This window comes from Somniosus microcephalus, chromosome 5 (assembly GCF_052327205.1).
Source record: "Somniosus microcephalus isolate GS21.2 chromosome 5, FLI_Smic_1.0, whole genome shotgun sequence".
NCBI classification, from domain to species: Eukaryota; Metazoa; Chordata; class Chondrichthyes; order Squaliformes; family Somniosidae; genus Somniosus; species Somniosus microcephalus.
The window spans coordinates 75,329,566-75,342,101 of NC_140991.1; the positions used below are offsets into that span (position 1 = coordinate 75,329,566).

Below are 12,536 nucleotides of genomic sequence, written 5' to 3' on the forward strand. Positions count from 1 at the left end.
GTCTCTCACACCACTTGGGTACACACTGGCTGCTGTATAACTGTAACCTACATGAAAGCAACTCTGATTAAAAAAAAACCTTTAAATTGAAAGTTTAAAGAATCCCCAAGTTTGTTTGCTTGGTGCTTTTAAAGCTTCTAACATTAGTAAAGACAGAACAGCTGGCTTCCATGTTGACATAATAAATGTTACCAGCATAATCTTAATGTATGCATGCCCAAAGATCTATTTTCCCTTGATTTGACAATGGTGCAGAGTTGTCAGTATAACTCAGTGTTGCCTGCTTGCATAATTGTCAAAATGGGCTCCTTTCTCAAATGGCATCTGCAACATTATGGCAGCTTAAGAATACAAACCACAAACATTTGGATTTGTAATGAGAAGAACAGATGGCTTCACAGCATTCTGCAATTTGCTCTACTCTGACAATCTGCATAAATGACAGAAAGAGACAAAGCATGAATTTTTAAATTTCTCATTAGGCATTTATAAAGTGTCCTGTAACGTTTACACAAACACTTACTTGCACAATGCAATTCTGTCATCAATGATGCATGTTCCTCCATTTTTACAATAGGCAGTAGGACATTCTGCAACAAGAGAGTAAAATTGCCAATGTCATTAATAAACTAAACACCAAAGTATGTTTGAGATAAAATTAAATTAAGTATTAAAAAACAGAATGAAACAACTTTGTAATTAAATGGTTTCTGATTTGCTTTCCTACCTGAACAACTAGATTCATCTGGTTTGAAATCTCCACAGTCAACGTTGCCGTCACATCGCTGTGCTACTGGGATACACTGTCCACTGGACCCACAGAGCAAAGAACCATTGAAGCAAAGTACTGTAGCTGTAAAAGGAGAATTAGTCTTAATTTTACTGTGGCACAGCAGGACAATATTTTCTATTAATAAAATAAGAAAGCATGGAGTACCATAATTCCATTTGTCCCTTCAAGCCCATTTGTCCCTTCAAGCCCATTTGTCCCTTCAAGCCCATTCCTTCTACATATCAGGGCAGAAATTGTGAAGCTCTGACACTGAGCCTCGTTAGGTGTAAGGGCAGAATCTGAGCTGCGATGTTGTAGTCCTGTCTTTGACCCACACTCATGACCGGGGAGGCTCTGCACCAGCAGTAGAACCTCACGATTTCTATTGTGGATTCTCTTTACCCATTGGCAAAAGGCAACAGCCATCATAGATACTCCCTGATCCTCAAACGTTATAATGCAAAATACAGATTACTCAAATGAGTTTAAAAAAAATTGAGTTTTGAATAATGAACATGCACTTTAAATATGCAGTGACTAATTTAATTATTCATAGTCATACTGTAACATTAAAAACTAACAAAAATAGTCGCCTGCTTGCTACATGTAAGAAGACGAGTGATAATCACTATAGTCTCACAATCCCATGCAAACGATGACTGCAATTTCTGACACTGAGTAGATACAAAGAAAAGCAAAGTGCTGTACAGTACTAATACAGGTTGTGATGTCCTTTATGGGAGAGTGCAGCATGATAACATGTTGTCTACACACACCATCCTACAGCAGCAGCCAGACTAAATGAAAAGCAAAAAATGTATCAATAGAAGGGTTTCACCACAGAATGGGTCATGCCATTTATTTCAATAATGCTGAGCATAATAAAGCTACTAATTGAAAGAAAAAATATGGCCTTCTTTTAAAATTCAATCATGCAAATGTGCTTTATTATTGCTGCATGATTATTCAATGTAACAGTTTTATTTGTATATGAAGATGTGCAGACTTGGAATTGAGGGAGAGGTTAATCCTCTAACTAACCTCTATCTAATCCTATTTCATTGGTACAAACATATGCAAAGTTGTATTGTCTGCCAGCCTGAGTTCCTCATATCAAATTTATCTTATGGCTCTTGTAGCCATAACCTTCAAACAACAGATCTTCTTTGTAGCTTTAAAAATGTGCATAGGCAGCTGAAATGAGTTGGTAAATCATTCTCGCTGAATATAATCAAGTGGAATTGGAGAACTCCATGAAGCTGTGAATCTGTCCATGTCCACATTGTTCTAAGCAAACTAATTAAAGCAATGAGCTCTTATTGTACATTTTTATTATATTTTATTTTACTTGGTTATTTTGGTATAGAATTGCTATTGTAGACTTAAAAGCGTTAAAACATATTGCTGGAAACTTGCATTAACATTCAGCTGGTTGACAATCAGTGCTAGTTTATTACACTCTGGTGCATAACTACATTTTAATGTTGGTGCTTGGTATGTTGTGGAGTAATGTGAAGCAGCATGTAAATGAAATGAAAATATATCTTGCCTCACCTTTGTGCTACATTATCTGTTGCACTTTTAGAAGCATATGCCAGGTGAAAATGTATCTCTTGCCCTTTTAATTTTTGTCCAGTTTTTTTGAAGCAAATAATTACTGATTATTGGCCCTTGTCTCATGGGATTGCACTTAAATCATATTGGATCATTTCTTTATTCCCCCTGCAGGTGAAAAAGATTGTACAAGAGCATTTCAATTCCCCCTGCCTAGTATCCAAACTGCATCTTGTGCCCGAACACATTTGATTATATTACCTGGCAGATCATTCCAAATGTTTGAGTAAAGAATTTCTATCTAAAATCTCTTTTCAATTTACCATTTACTTATTTCAATTTGTGCTGTCTTGTTCTACTGCTCTAACTGACCTTAAAGTAATATACCAGACTCGCTCAGACCATACTCATTTCCATGCTGCCTTGGCAACAATTCAATATTCCTCTACCCCCTCTACTGGGTTTGACTGAGTGTGTTAACTCTTATTGGATGCCCTTTAATCACTGCTTTATAATGGATTTGCGTGTTAGAACATAAGAACATAAGAAATAGGAGCAGGAGTAGGCCAATCAGCCCCTCGAGCCTGCTCCGCCATTCAATAAGATCATGGCTGATCTGATCCTAACCGCCAATCTACTATCACAGAACCATCTCCTGAATCTAACAGAATTAGACACACGAAATAGGAGCAGGATCAGGCTACACGGCCCCTGGGCCCGCTCCGCTACCCACAGGGCCATGACCAATCCGAACCTAGACTCATGTCCAAATTCCTGCCACTCCCCGTAACCCTTTATTCCCTTTACTTCTAGGAAACTGTCTATTTCTGTTTTAAATTTATGTAATGATGTAGCTTCTACAGCTTTTTGGGGCAGCATATTCCATGGACCTACCACCCTCTGAGTGAAGTAGTTCCTCCTCATCTCAGTTTTGAAAGAGCAGCCCCTTATTCTAAGACTATGCCCCCTAGTTCTAGTTTCACCCATCATCGGGAACATCCTCCCCGCATCCACCCGATCCAACCCCTTCACAATCTTGTATGTTTCAATAAGATCGCCTCTCATTCTTCTGAACTCCAATGAGTAGAGTCCCAATCTACTCAACCTCTCCTCATATGTCCATCCCCTCATCCCCGGGATTAACCGAGTGAATCTTCTTTGTACTGACTCGAGAGCAAGTATGTCTTTTCTTAAGTATGGACACCAAAACTGTATGCAGTATTCCAGGTGCGGTCTCACCAATACCTTGTACAACTGAAGCAATACCTCCCTATTTTTATATTCTATCCCCCTAGCAATGAAAGCCAACATTCCATTGGCCTTCTTAATCACTTGCTGCACCTGCATACTAACCTTTTGAATTTCATGCACCAGGACCCCCAGATGCCTTTGTACTTCAGTACTTTCCAGTTTCTTGCCATTAAGATAATAACTTGCTCTACGATTTTTCCTGCCAAAGTGCATAACCTCACACTTTCCAGTATTGTATTCCATCTGCCAAATCTCTGCCCACTTACTTAGCCTGTCTATGTCCCCTTGCAGGTTTTTTATGTCCTCCTCACTCACTACTTTCCCTCCCATCTTAGTATCATCTGCAAACTTTGATATGTTACACTCGGTCCCCTCCTCCAAATTGTTAATATAGATTGTAAAGAGTTGGGGAGATCTCACATAAAAGCCCTATATTTGTTGGGATCATAGAATCATAGAAAGTTAGAGCACGGAAAGAGGCCATTTCAGCCCATCGTGTCTGCGCCGGCCAACAAAGAGCTATCCAACCTAATCCCACTTCCCAGCTCTTGGTCCATAGCCCTGCAGGTTAGAGCATCCCAAGTGCACATCCAATTACTTTTTAAATGTGGTTAGGGTTCCTGCCTCTACCACCCTTTCAGGCAGTGAGTTCCAGACCCCCACATCCCTCTGCATGAAGAAATTTCCCCTCAAGTCCCCACTAAACCTTCCCCCAATTACTTTAAATCTGTGCCCGTGGTTTTTGACCCCACTGCTAAGGGAAATAGGTCCTTTCTATCTACTTTATCTATGCCCCTCATAATTTTATACACCTCAATAAGGTCTCCCCTCAGCCTCCTCTGTTCCAAGGAAAACAGACCCAGCCTATCCAGTCTTTCCTCATAGCTAAGATTCTCTACTCCCAGCAACATCCTTGTAAATCTCCTCTGTACCCTCTCTAGTGCAATCACATCTTTCCTGTAATGTGGTGACCAGAACTGCACGCAGTGCTCTAGCTGAGGCCTAACTATATATTACATAGAAACATAGAAATATAGAAGATAGGAGCAGGAGTAGGCCATTTGGCCCTTCGAGCCTGCTCTGCCATTCAATGAGATCATGGCTGATCATCCAAATTCAGTACCCTGTCCCTGCCTTCTCCCCATATCCCTTGATCCCTTTAGCCTTAAGAAATATATCCAACTCTTTTTTGAATATATTTAATGAACTGGTCTCCACCGCCCTCTGTGGCAGAGAATTCCACAGGTTCACCACTCTCTGGGTGAAGAAATTCCTCCTAATTTCAGTCCTAAATGGCTTACCCCTTATCCTTAGACTATGACCCCTGGTTCTGGACACCCCGGCCATCATAAACATCCTTCCTGCATCTAGTCTGTCCAGGCCTGACAGAATTTTATAGGTTTCGATGAGATCCCCTCTCAATCTTCTAAACGCCAGTGAGTATAAGCCCAATTGACGCAATCTCTCCTCATACGTCATTCCTGCCATCCCAGGTATCAGCCTGGTGAATCTTCGCTGCACTCCTTCCATGGCAAGAACGTCCTTCCTCAGGTAAGGCGACCAAAACTGCACACAATACTCAAGGTGCGGTCTCACCAAGGCCCTGTACAACTGTAGCAAGACATCCTTGTTCCTGTACTCGAACCTTCTTGCTACGAAGACCAACATACCATTTGCCTTCTTAACCGCCTGCTGCACCTGCATGCTTACCTTCAGCGACTGGTGCACAAGAACACCCAGGTCTCTTTGCACTTCCCCTTCTCCCAATCTATTGCCATTCAAATAATAATCTGCCTTCCTGTTTTTGCCACCAAAGTGGATAACCTCACATTTATCCACATTATAGTGCATTTGCCATGTTTCTGCCCAATCACCCAACTTGTCCAAATCGTACTGGAGTTTCATGACATCCTCCTCACAGCTTACCCTCCCACCCAGCTTTGTGTCGTCTGCAAATTTGGAGATATTACATCCAATTCCCTCGTCCAGATCATTAATATATATTGTGAACAGCTGGGGTCCTAGGACCGATCCTTGCGGTACCCCACTAGTCACTGCCTGCTACTCAGAAAACGACCCGTTTATTCCAACACTTTGCTTTCTGTCCGCCAACCAGTTCTCTATCCAAGTCAATACCTTGCCCCCAATCCCATCTGCCTTAATTTTGCACGCTAATTTCTTACGTGGGACCTTATCGAAAGCCTTCTGAAAGTCCAAATACACCACATCCACTGGTTCTCCCTTATCTATTTTACCAGTTACATCCTCAAAAAATTCCAGTGGATTAGTCAAGCATGATTTACCTTTTGTAAATCCATGTTGACTTTGTCCGGTCCTGTCACTGCTTACCAAGTGCACTGCTATTACATCTTTTATAATAGATTCTAGCATTTTCCCCACTACCGATGTCAAGCTTACCGGTCTATAATTCCCCGCCTTTTCTCTGCCACCTTTTTTGAATAGTGGGGTAACATTAGCTACCCTCCAATCCATGGGTACTGTTCCAGAGTCTATCGAGTTCTGGAAGATGACCAGCAATGCATCTACTATTTCTAGGGCCACTTCCTTAAGTACCCTGGGATGTAGATTATCAGGCCCTGGGGATTTATCGGCCTTCAGTCCCATCAATTTTCCTAACACCATTTCCCTACAAATACTGATTTCTTTCAGTTCCACCCTTTCATCAGACCCTATGTTCCCTGGCATCTCTGGGGGGTTATTTGTGTCCTCCTTTGTGAAGACAGAACCAAAGTATGAATTTAGTTGGTCTGCCATTTCTTTGTTTCCCATTATAAATTCCCCTGATTCTGACTGCAAGGGACCTACGCTTGACTTCACCAATCTTTTTCTCTTCACATATCTATAAAAGCTTTTACAGTCAGTTTTTATGTTCCCTGAAAGCTTACTCTCATATTCTATTTTCCCTTTCTTAATTAATCCCTTTGTCCTCCTTTGTTGAATCCTAAACTGCTCCCAATCCTCAGGATTATTGCTTTTTCTGGCCAATTTATATGTCCTCTCCTTGGATCTTATGCTATCCCTAATTTCCCTTGTTAGCCACGGTTGAGTCACCTTTTTTGTTTTATTTTTATGCCAAACTGGGATGAACAAATTCTGTAGCTCATCCATTCGGTCTTTGAATGTTTGCCATTGCCTATCCACCGTCAACCCTTTGAGTGCCATTCCCCAATCAATCCTACCCAACTCGCTCCTCAGACCATCGTAGTTTCCTTTATTTAAATTGAGGACCCTAGTCTCTGAGTCAATTACTTCATTCTCCATCTTAATGAAGAATTCGATCATATTATGATCGCTCCGACCCAAGGGGCCTCGTACAACAAGATTGCTAATTAATCCTTTCTCATTACATAATACCCAGTCTAAGATGGCCTGATCTCTGGTTGGTTGTTTGACATATTGGTCCAGGAAACCATCCCGTAAACACTCCAGGAATTCCTCCTCCACAGTATTGTTACTAATTTGTTTGGCCCAATCTATATGTAGACTAAAGTCACCCATGATGACTGCTGTGCCCTTATTGCACGCTTCTTTAATTTCCCTTTTCATGCCATCCCTAACCTCCGCCTTACTGTTGGGAGGTCTATATACCACTCCCACTAATGTTTTTTTCCCCTTGGTATTTCTCAATTCTATCCATACATCAGAGCTAATATCCTTCATTACAATTGTATTAATCCCTTCTTTAACCAGTAATGCTACCCCACCTCCCTTTCCTTTTTGCCTATCTTTCCTGAATATCGAATACCGCTGGATGTTGAGTTCCCAGTCTTGGCCATCCTTGAGCCATGTTTCCGTAATCCCAACCAAATCATATTCGTTTACCTCTATTTGCGCAGCCAATTCGTCCATCTTATTACAAATGCTCCTCGCATTAAGACACAAAGGCCTAGAAATTCAGTATAGCCACGTTTGGGGCGCTACAGCCGGGCAGCCGCTAAAGTTTGCGCCCGGCGCAACTTCGCGCCACCTTCGCCGATATTCAGTGGCACCGCCCCAAGAGGTTGCTGCTGCGCTAAAACAGGCGATGCACGACTATCATTAGGCGCTAAGCCGGCGGCCCGGGGCGAAACCCCCGAGGGCGGGCGCAGCGCAGGTGCGGCGAGTTGCTGATTGACGGCAGACACTCTGGCGCCGGTGAGCTCTTAAAGGGGGAGGGTGGATTTGTTTTTTTTGAAAGGCTGAGACTGGTGTATTTGTGTTTTTTGAAAGGCCGAGACTGCTCGATTTGTGTTTTTGGGGGGGGCTTCTCTCCATTAGTTTGTTATGTGGGAAGGGCACAGAGGTATCAAAGTAATAAATGTTCTTAAATCGCACTGTCCGTGCTTTCTTTTGGAAGTCCTGGTTGCCCTGCTCGGCTGAGGGCTTGTGGAGCGGCTACATTCATCTTGTGCCATTGGCACAAGCCATTCCCTGAGAGGGGGCCTAGAACCGACGTTCAATAAGCCGCCGACGGGCGGCCCTTGCACTTTCTGCCTCCCTCCTGTGCTGATCCTCCACCTCCTCCTCCTCCTCCTCCTCCTCTGGTGGTCCTCCAATGTCTGGTGGCAGTGGCTGAGTCCTGCGGATAGCCAGGTTGTGCAGCATGCAGCACACGACCACGAAATGGGAGACTCGCTCAGGCGAGTACTGTAGGGCTCCTCCGGAACGATCCAGACAGCGGAACCGTTGCTTCAGGACGCCGATTGTTTGCTCAATGAGGTTCCTGGTTGCTTGATGGCTGTCATTGTATCCCTCTTCAGCAGGGGTGCTGGGCGCACGGAGCGGGGTCATCAGCCAGGTGCACAAAGGATAGCCTTTGTCCCCGAGAAGCCATCCTCGTGGGTGAGGCTGGGCCTGGAACATGTCTGCCACAGAAGTCTGGCGCAGGATGAAGGAATCATGGCTGCTGCCTGGAAAGCGGGCATTGACAGCTAGGGTGATCTGCCTGTGGTCACACACCAACTGCACGTTGAGCGAATGGTAGCCCTTCCGGTTGCGGTAATCCTCGGCATGCTCTAGAGGTGCCCGCAAAGCCACATGCGTGCAGTCAATGGCGCCCTGCACCATGGGGAAGCCCGCTAATGCTGCAAAGCCCATTGCACGCTGTTGCTGCTTGACAAGGGCCATGGAGAAGGAGATGAACTGACGTCTCCTTCTGAAAAGGGCATTGGTCACCTGGCGGATGCAGCAATGTACGGCAAACTGGGAGATGTTGGAAATGTCCCCAGCAGCGGATTGGAAGGAGCCGGTGGCATAGAAGTTGAGAGACACCGTCACCTTCACTGCCACCGACAGAGACGTCCTGCTCCTCAGCTGTGGCTGCAGATCTCCGCGAAGCAGGTGGCAGAGCTCAGTGACCACCGCCCTTTGGAATCTCAGCCTCCGAACACACTGCTCGTCAGACATGTTCAGATATGAGAACTGCTGGCGGTATACCCTGGGTGGGTAAGGCCTCCTTAGCTGACGACTGTTGCCCCTTCTCCCTCTGGCCATGACTGCCACTCTCTCACGGCGTCTCTGAGCCCTTTGAATGCAATGGAGAAGGCCAACGTTTGCACCCATTGCAGCCCCCATTATATGTTTCCAATCAATGCTATGGCTCTGAAGTTAAAGACAAGTGCAAAGCTGTGGCCTGAAGCCACAAGTACCTGTGCGAGTGTTGAGCCAAACCAGAAAGCTCTCTACCATTGTCTCTCTGCAAAGATCCGTCTCTCACAAAGAAGGAGTGTTGCAAAATGGCTGCCATTTCTACTGCAGGAGGAGTGCCCTTTAATTAGCGCCCCCCGTGCCCCGCAGTGACTGGGAACCGTTCCCCTCTACCAGTCGCTAGGGGCGCCAGGCGCGCAATAGGCCGGCACCACTGAATTTCCGGTTTGGGGCACACAAAGGGCGTTGCACGATGAAATGACGTCAGGATCTACGCGCGCAGCTGAGCGCGCGCAAAGGCTTTGCGCTGCCGCTAAATCTTTAATGAAGTTGGGGAGAGGCGCAGATCGCGCAGCACCCGGCCACTAGCCGCCTAGCGCCCCACATCTCCTCCTCCTAAGGCGCTAGCGGCTGGCGCAAACAACTGAATTTCTAGGCCAAAGCCTTCAGGCTTGTTTTTTTAACGCTCTTAGACCTATTAGAATTATTATTTACTGTGGCCACGTTTGATTTAAACCGTTGATTTCTCTGACTGCCACTTTTGTTTTTCTCCTTCCTATCTTTTGCTTTTATCCCTGTTTCCCTTTCTTCTGTCTCCCTGCTCAGGTTCCCAACCCCCTGCCATTTTAGTTTAAACCCCCCCCGAACAGTGCTAGCAAACCTCTCCGCAGGGATATTTGTCCCGCTCTGGTTCAGGTGCAACCCGCCCGACTTGTACAAGTCCCACCTTCCCCAGAAGCAGGCCCAGTGATCCAGGAAACTAAAGCCCTCCCTCCTGCACCAACTCTTTAGCCACGTATTCATCTGCTCTATCCTCCTATTCCTATACTCTCCAGCACGTGGCCCCGGGAGTAATCCAGAGATTACAACCTTTGAGGTCCTGCTCTTTAATCTGCTACCTAGCTCCCTAAATTCTTGCTGCAGGACCTCATCCCTCTTCCTACCCATGTCATTGGTCCCAATGTGAACCACGACCTCTGACTGTTCACCCTCCCCCTTCAGTGTTTTATACAGTTGAAGCATAACCACCCTGCTCTTGTATTCTATGCCACGGCTAATAAAGGCAAGCTTTCCGTGTGCCTTCTTAACCACCTTATCTACTTGGCCTGCTACCTTCAGGGATCTGTGGGCATGCGCTCCAAGGTCCCTTTGTTCCTCCACACTCCTCAGTGTCCTACCATTTAATGTGTATTCCCTTTCCTTTTTAGCCCTCCCCAAATGCATTACCTCACACTTCTCCAGATTGAATTCCATTTGCCACTCTTCTGCCCATCTGACCAATTTATTGATATCTTCCTGCAGTCTACAGCTTCCTTCTTCAGTATCAACCACACAGCCGATTTTAGTATCATCTGCAAACTTCTTAATCATACCCCCTATGTTCAAGTCTAGATCATACCACAAAAAGCAAGGGACCTAGTACTGAGCCCTGCAGAACCCCACTGGAAACAGCCTTCCAGTCACAAAAACACCCATCAACCATTACCCTCTGCTTCCTGTCTCCGAGCCAGTTTTGAATCCAACTTGACACTTTGCCCTGGATCCCATGGGCTTTTAACTTCGTGACCAGTCTGCCATGTGGAATCTTATCAAAAGCCTTGCTAAAGTCCATATACACTACATCAAATGCACTACCCTCATCATACATGTGACCTTTGCTAAGCTGTAGATTGTTAGCAATCTCTCAATCCTCCGGTATGTTCCTATATTCCTTGAGCCTATCACAAATGCTGCTGTCGCATCTCGTGTTTTACTCTAGTTTTTTTTTAGCACTCTATCATAAGATCACAAAACTCTCCAGCTTCCTAAAGACCTTTTCCTAGTGGAGTACTCATTCTGCCATACATTTAGATGCCTTCCTGATCACTCTATTGTCCTCCTTAGAGACTGATGTAATAAAACTCACTACGCACTTGGTTTGAGTATAAAGCAAGGCTTTAATCAACTTGTTTCAGAACATGGAGGTCTAGTTGTACTTCACTAGTTCCTGTCTTGCAAAATGTCCCTGATTTTAAATAAAGGGGACTACGATGGTATGAAGTGCGAGTTGGGTAGGATTGATTGGGGAATGACACTCAAAGGGTTGACGGTGGATGGGCAATGGCAAACATTCAAAGATCGCATGGATGAACTACAGAATTTGTTCATCCCAATTTGGCATAAAAATAAAACAAAAAAGGTGACTCAACCGTGGCTAACAAGGGAAATTAGGGATAGCGTAAGATCCAAGGAGAGGACATATAAATTGGCCAGAAAAAGCAGTAAACCTGAGGATTGGGAGCAGGTTAGGATTCAACAAAGGAGGACAAAGGGATTAATTAAGAGGGTGAAAATAGAGTATGAGAGTAAGCTTGCAGGGAACATAAAAACTGACTGTAAAAGCTTTTATAGATATGTGAAGAGAAAAAGATTGGTGAAGTCAAGCGTAGGTCCCTTGCAGTCAGAATCAGGGGAATTTATAATGGGGAACAAAGAAATGGCAGACCAATTAAATACATACTTTGGTTCTGTCTTCACAAAGGAGGACACAAATAACCTCCCAGAGATGTTGGGGAACATAGGGTCTAATGACAGGGAGGAACTGATAGAAATTAGTATTTGTAGGGAAATGGTGTTAGGAAAATTGATGGGATTGAGGGCCGATAAATCCCCAGGGCCTGATAATCTACATCCTAGGGTACTTAAGGAAGTGGCCCTAGAAATAGTAGATGCATTGCGGGTCATCTTCCAAAATTCGATAGACTCTGGAACAGTACCCATGGATTGGCAGGTAGCTAATGTTACCCCACTGTTCAAAACGGGTGGTAGAGAGAAAACGGGGAATTACAGACCGGTAAGCCTGACATCGGTAGTGGGGAAAATGCTAGAGTCCATTATAAAGGATGTAATAGCAGAGCACTTGGAAAAAAGTGAACGGGTCGGACAAAGTCAACATGGATTTACAAAAGGTAAATCGTGCTTGACTAATCTACTGGAATTTTTTGAGGATGTAACTGGTAAAATAGATAAGGGAGAACCAGTGGATGTGGTGTATTTGGATTTTCAAAAGGCTTTCGATAAGGTCCCGCATAAGAGATTAGCGTGTAAAATTAAGGCACATGGGATTGGGGGCAAGGTATTGACTTGGATAGAGAACTGGTTGGCAGACAGAATGTAAAGAGTTGGAATAAACGGCTTTTTCCGAGTGGCAGGCAGTGACGAGTGGGGTACCACAGGGATCGGTCCTAGGACCCCAGCTATTCACAATATATATTAACGAACTAGATGTAATATATCCAAGTTTGCAGATGACACAAAGCTGGGTGGGCGTGTG

General features: G+C 44.6%; 1 protein-coding gene across 1 annotated transcript in view; it reads right to left on the minus strand.

Moving 5' to 3' along the window:
• malrd1 (MAM and LDL receptor class A domain containing 1) overlaps window positions 1–12,536 on the minus strand; it is a 408,505-nt gene that overhangs the window by 102,581 nt on the left and 293,388 nt on the right. Inside the window, exons 18-19 of the mRNA XM_085987833.1 lie at window positions 728–853; window positions 524–590 (exon numbers count right to left, since the gene is read on the minus strand). Coding sequence (XP_085843959.1) covers window positions 524–590; window positions 728–853 — 193 coding nt within the window. The remainder of the gene's footprint in view (window positions 1–523; window positions 591–727; window positions 854–12,536) is intronic.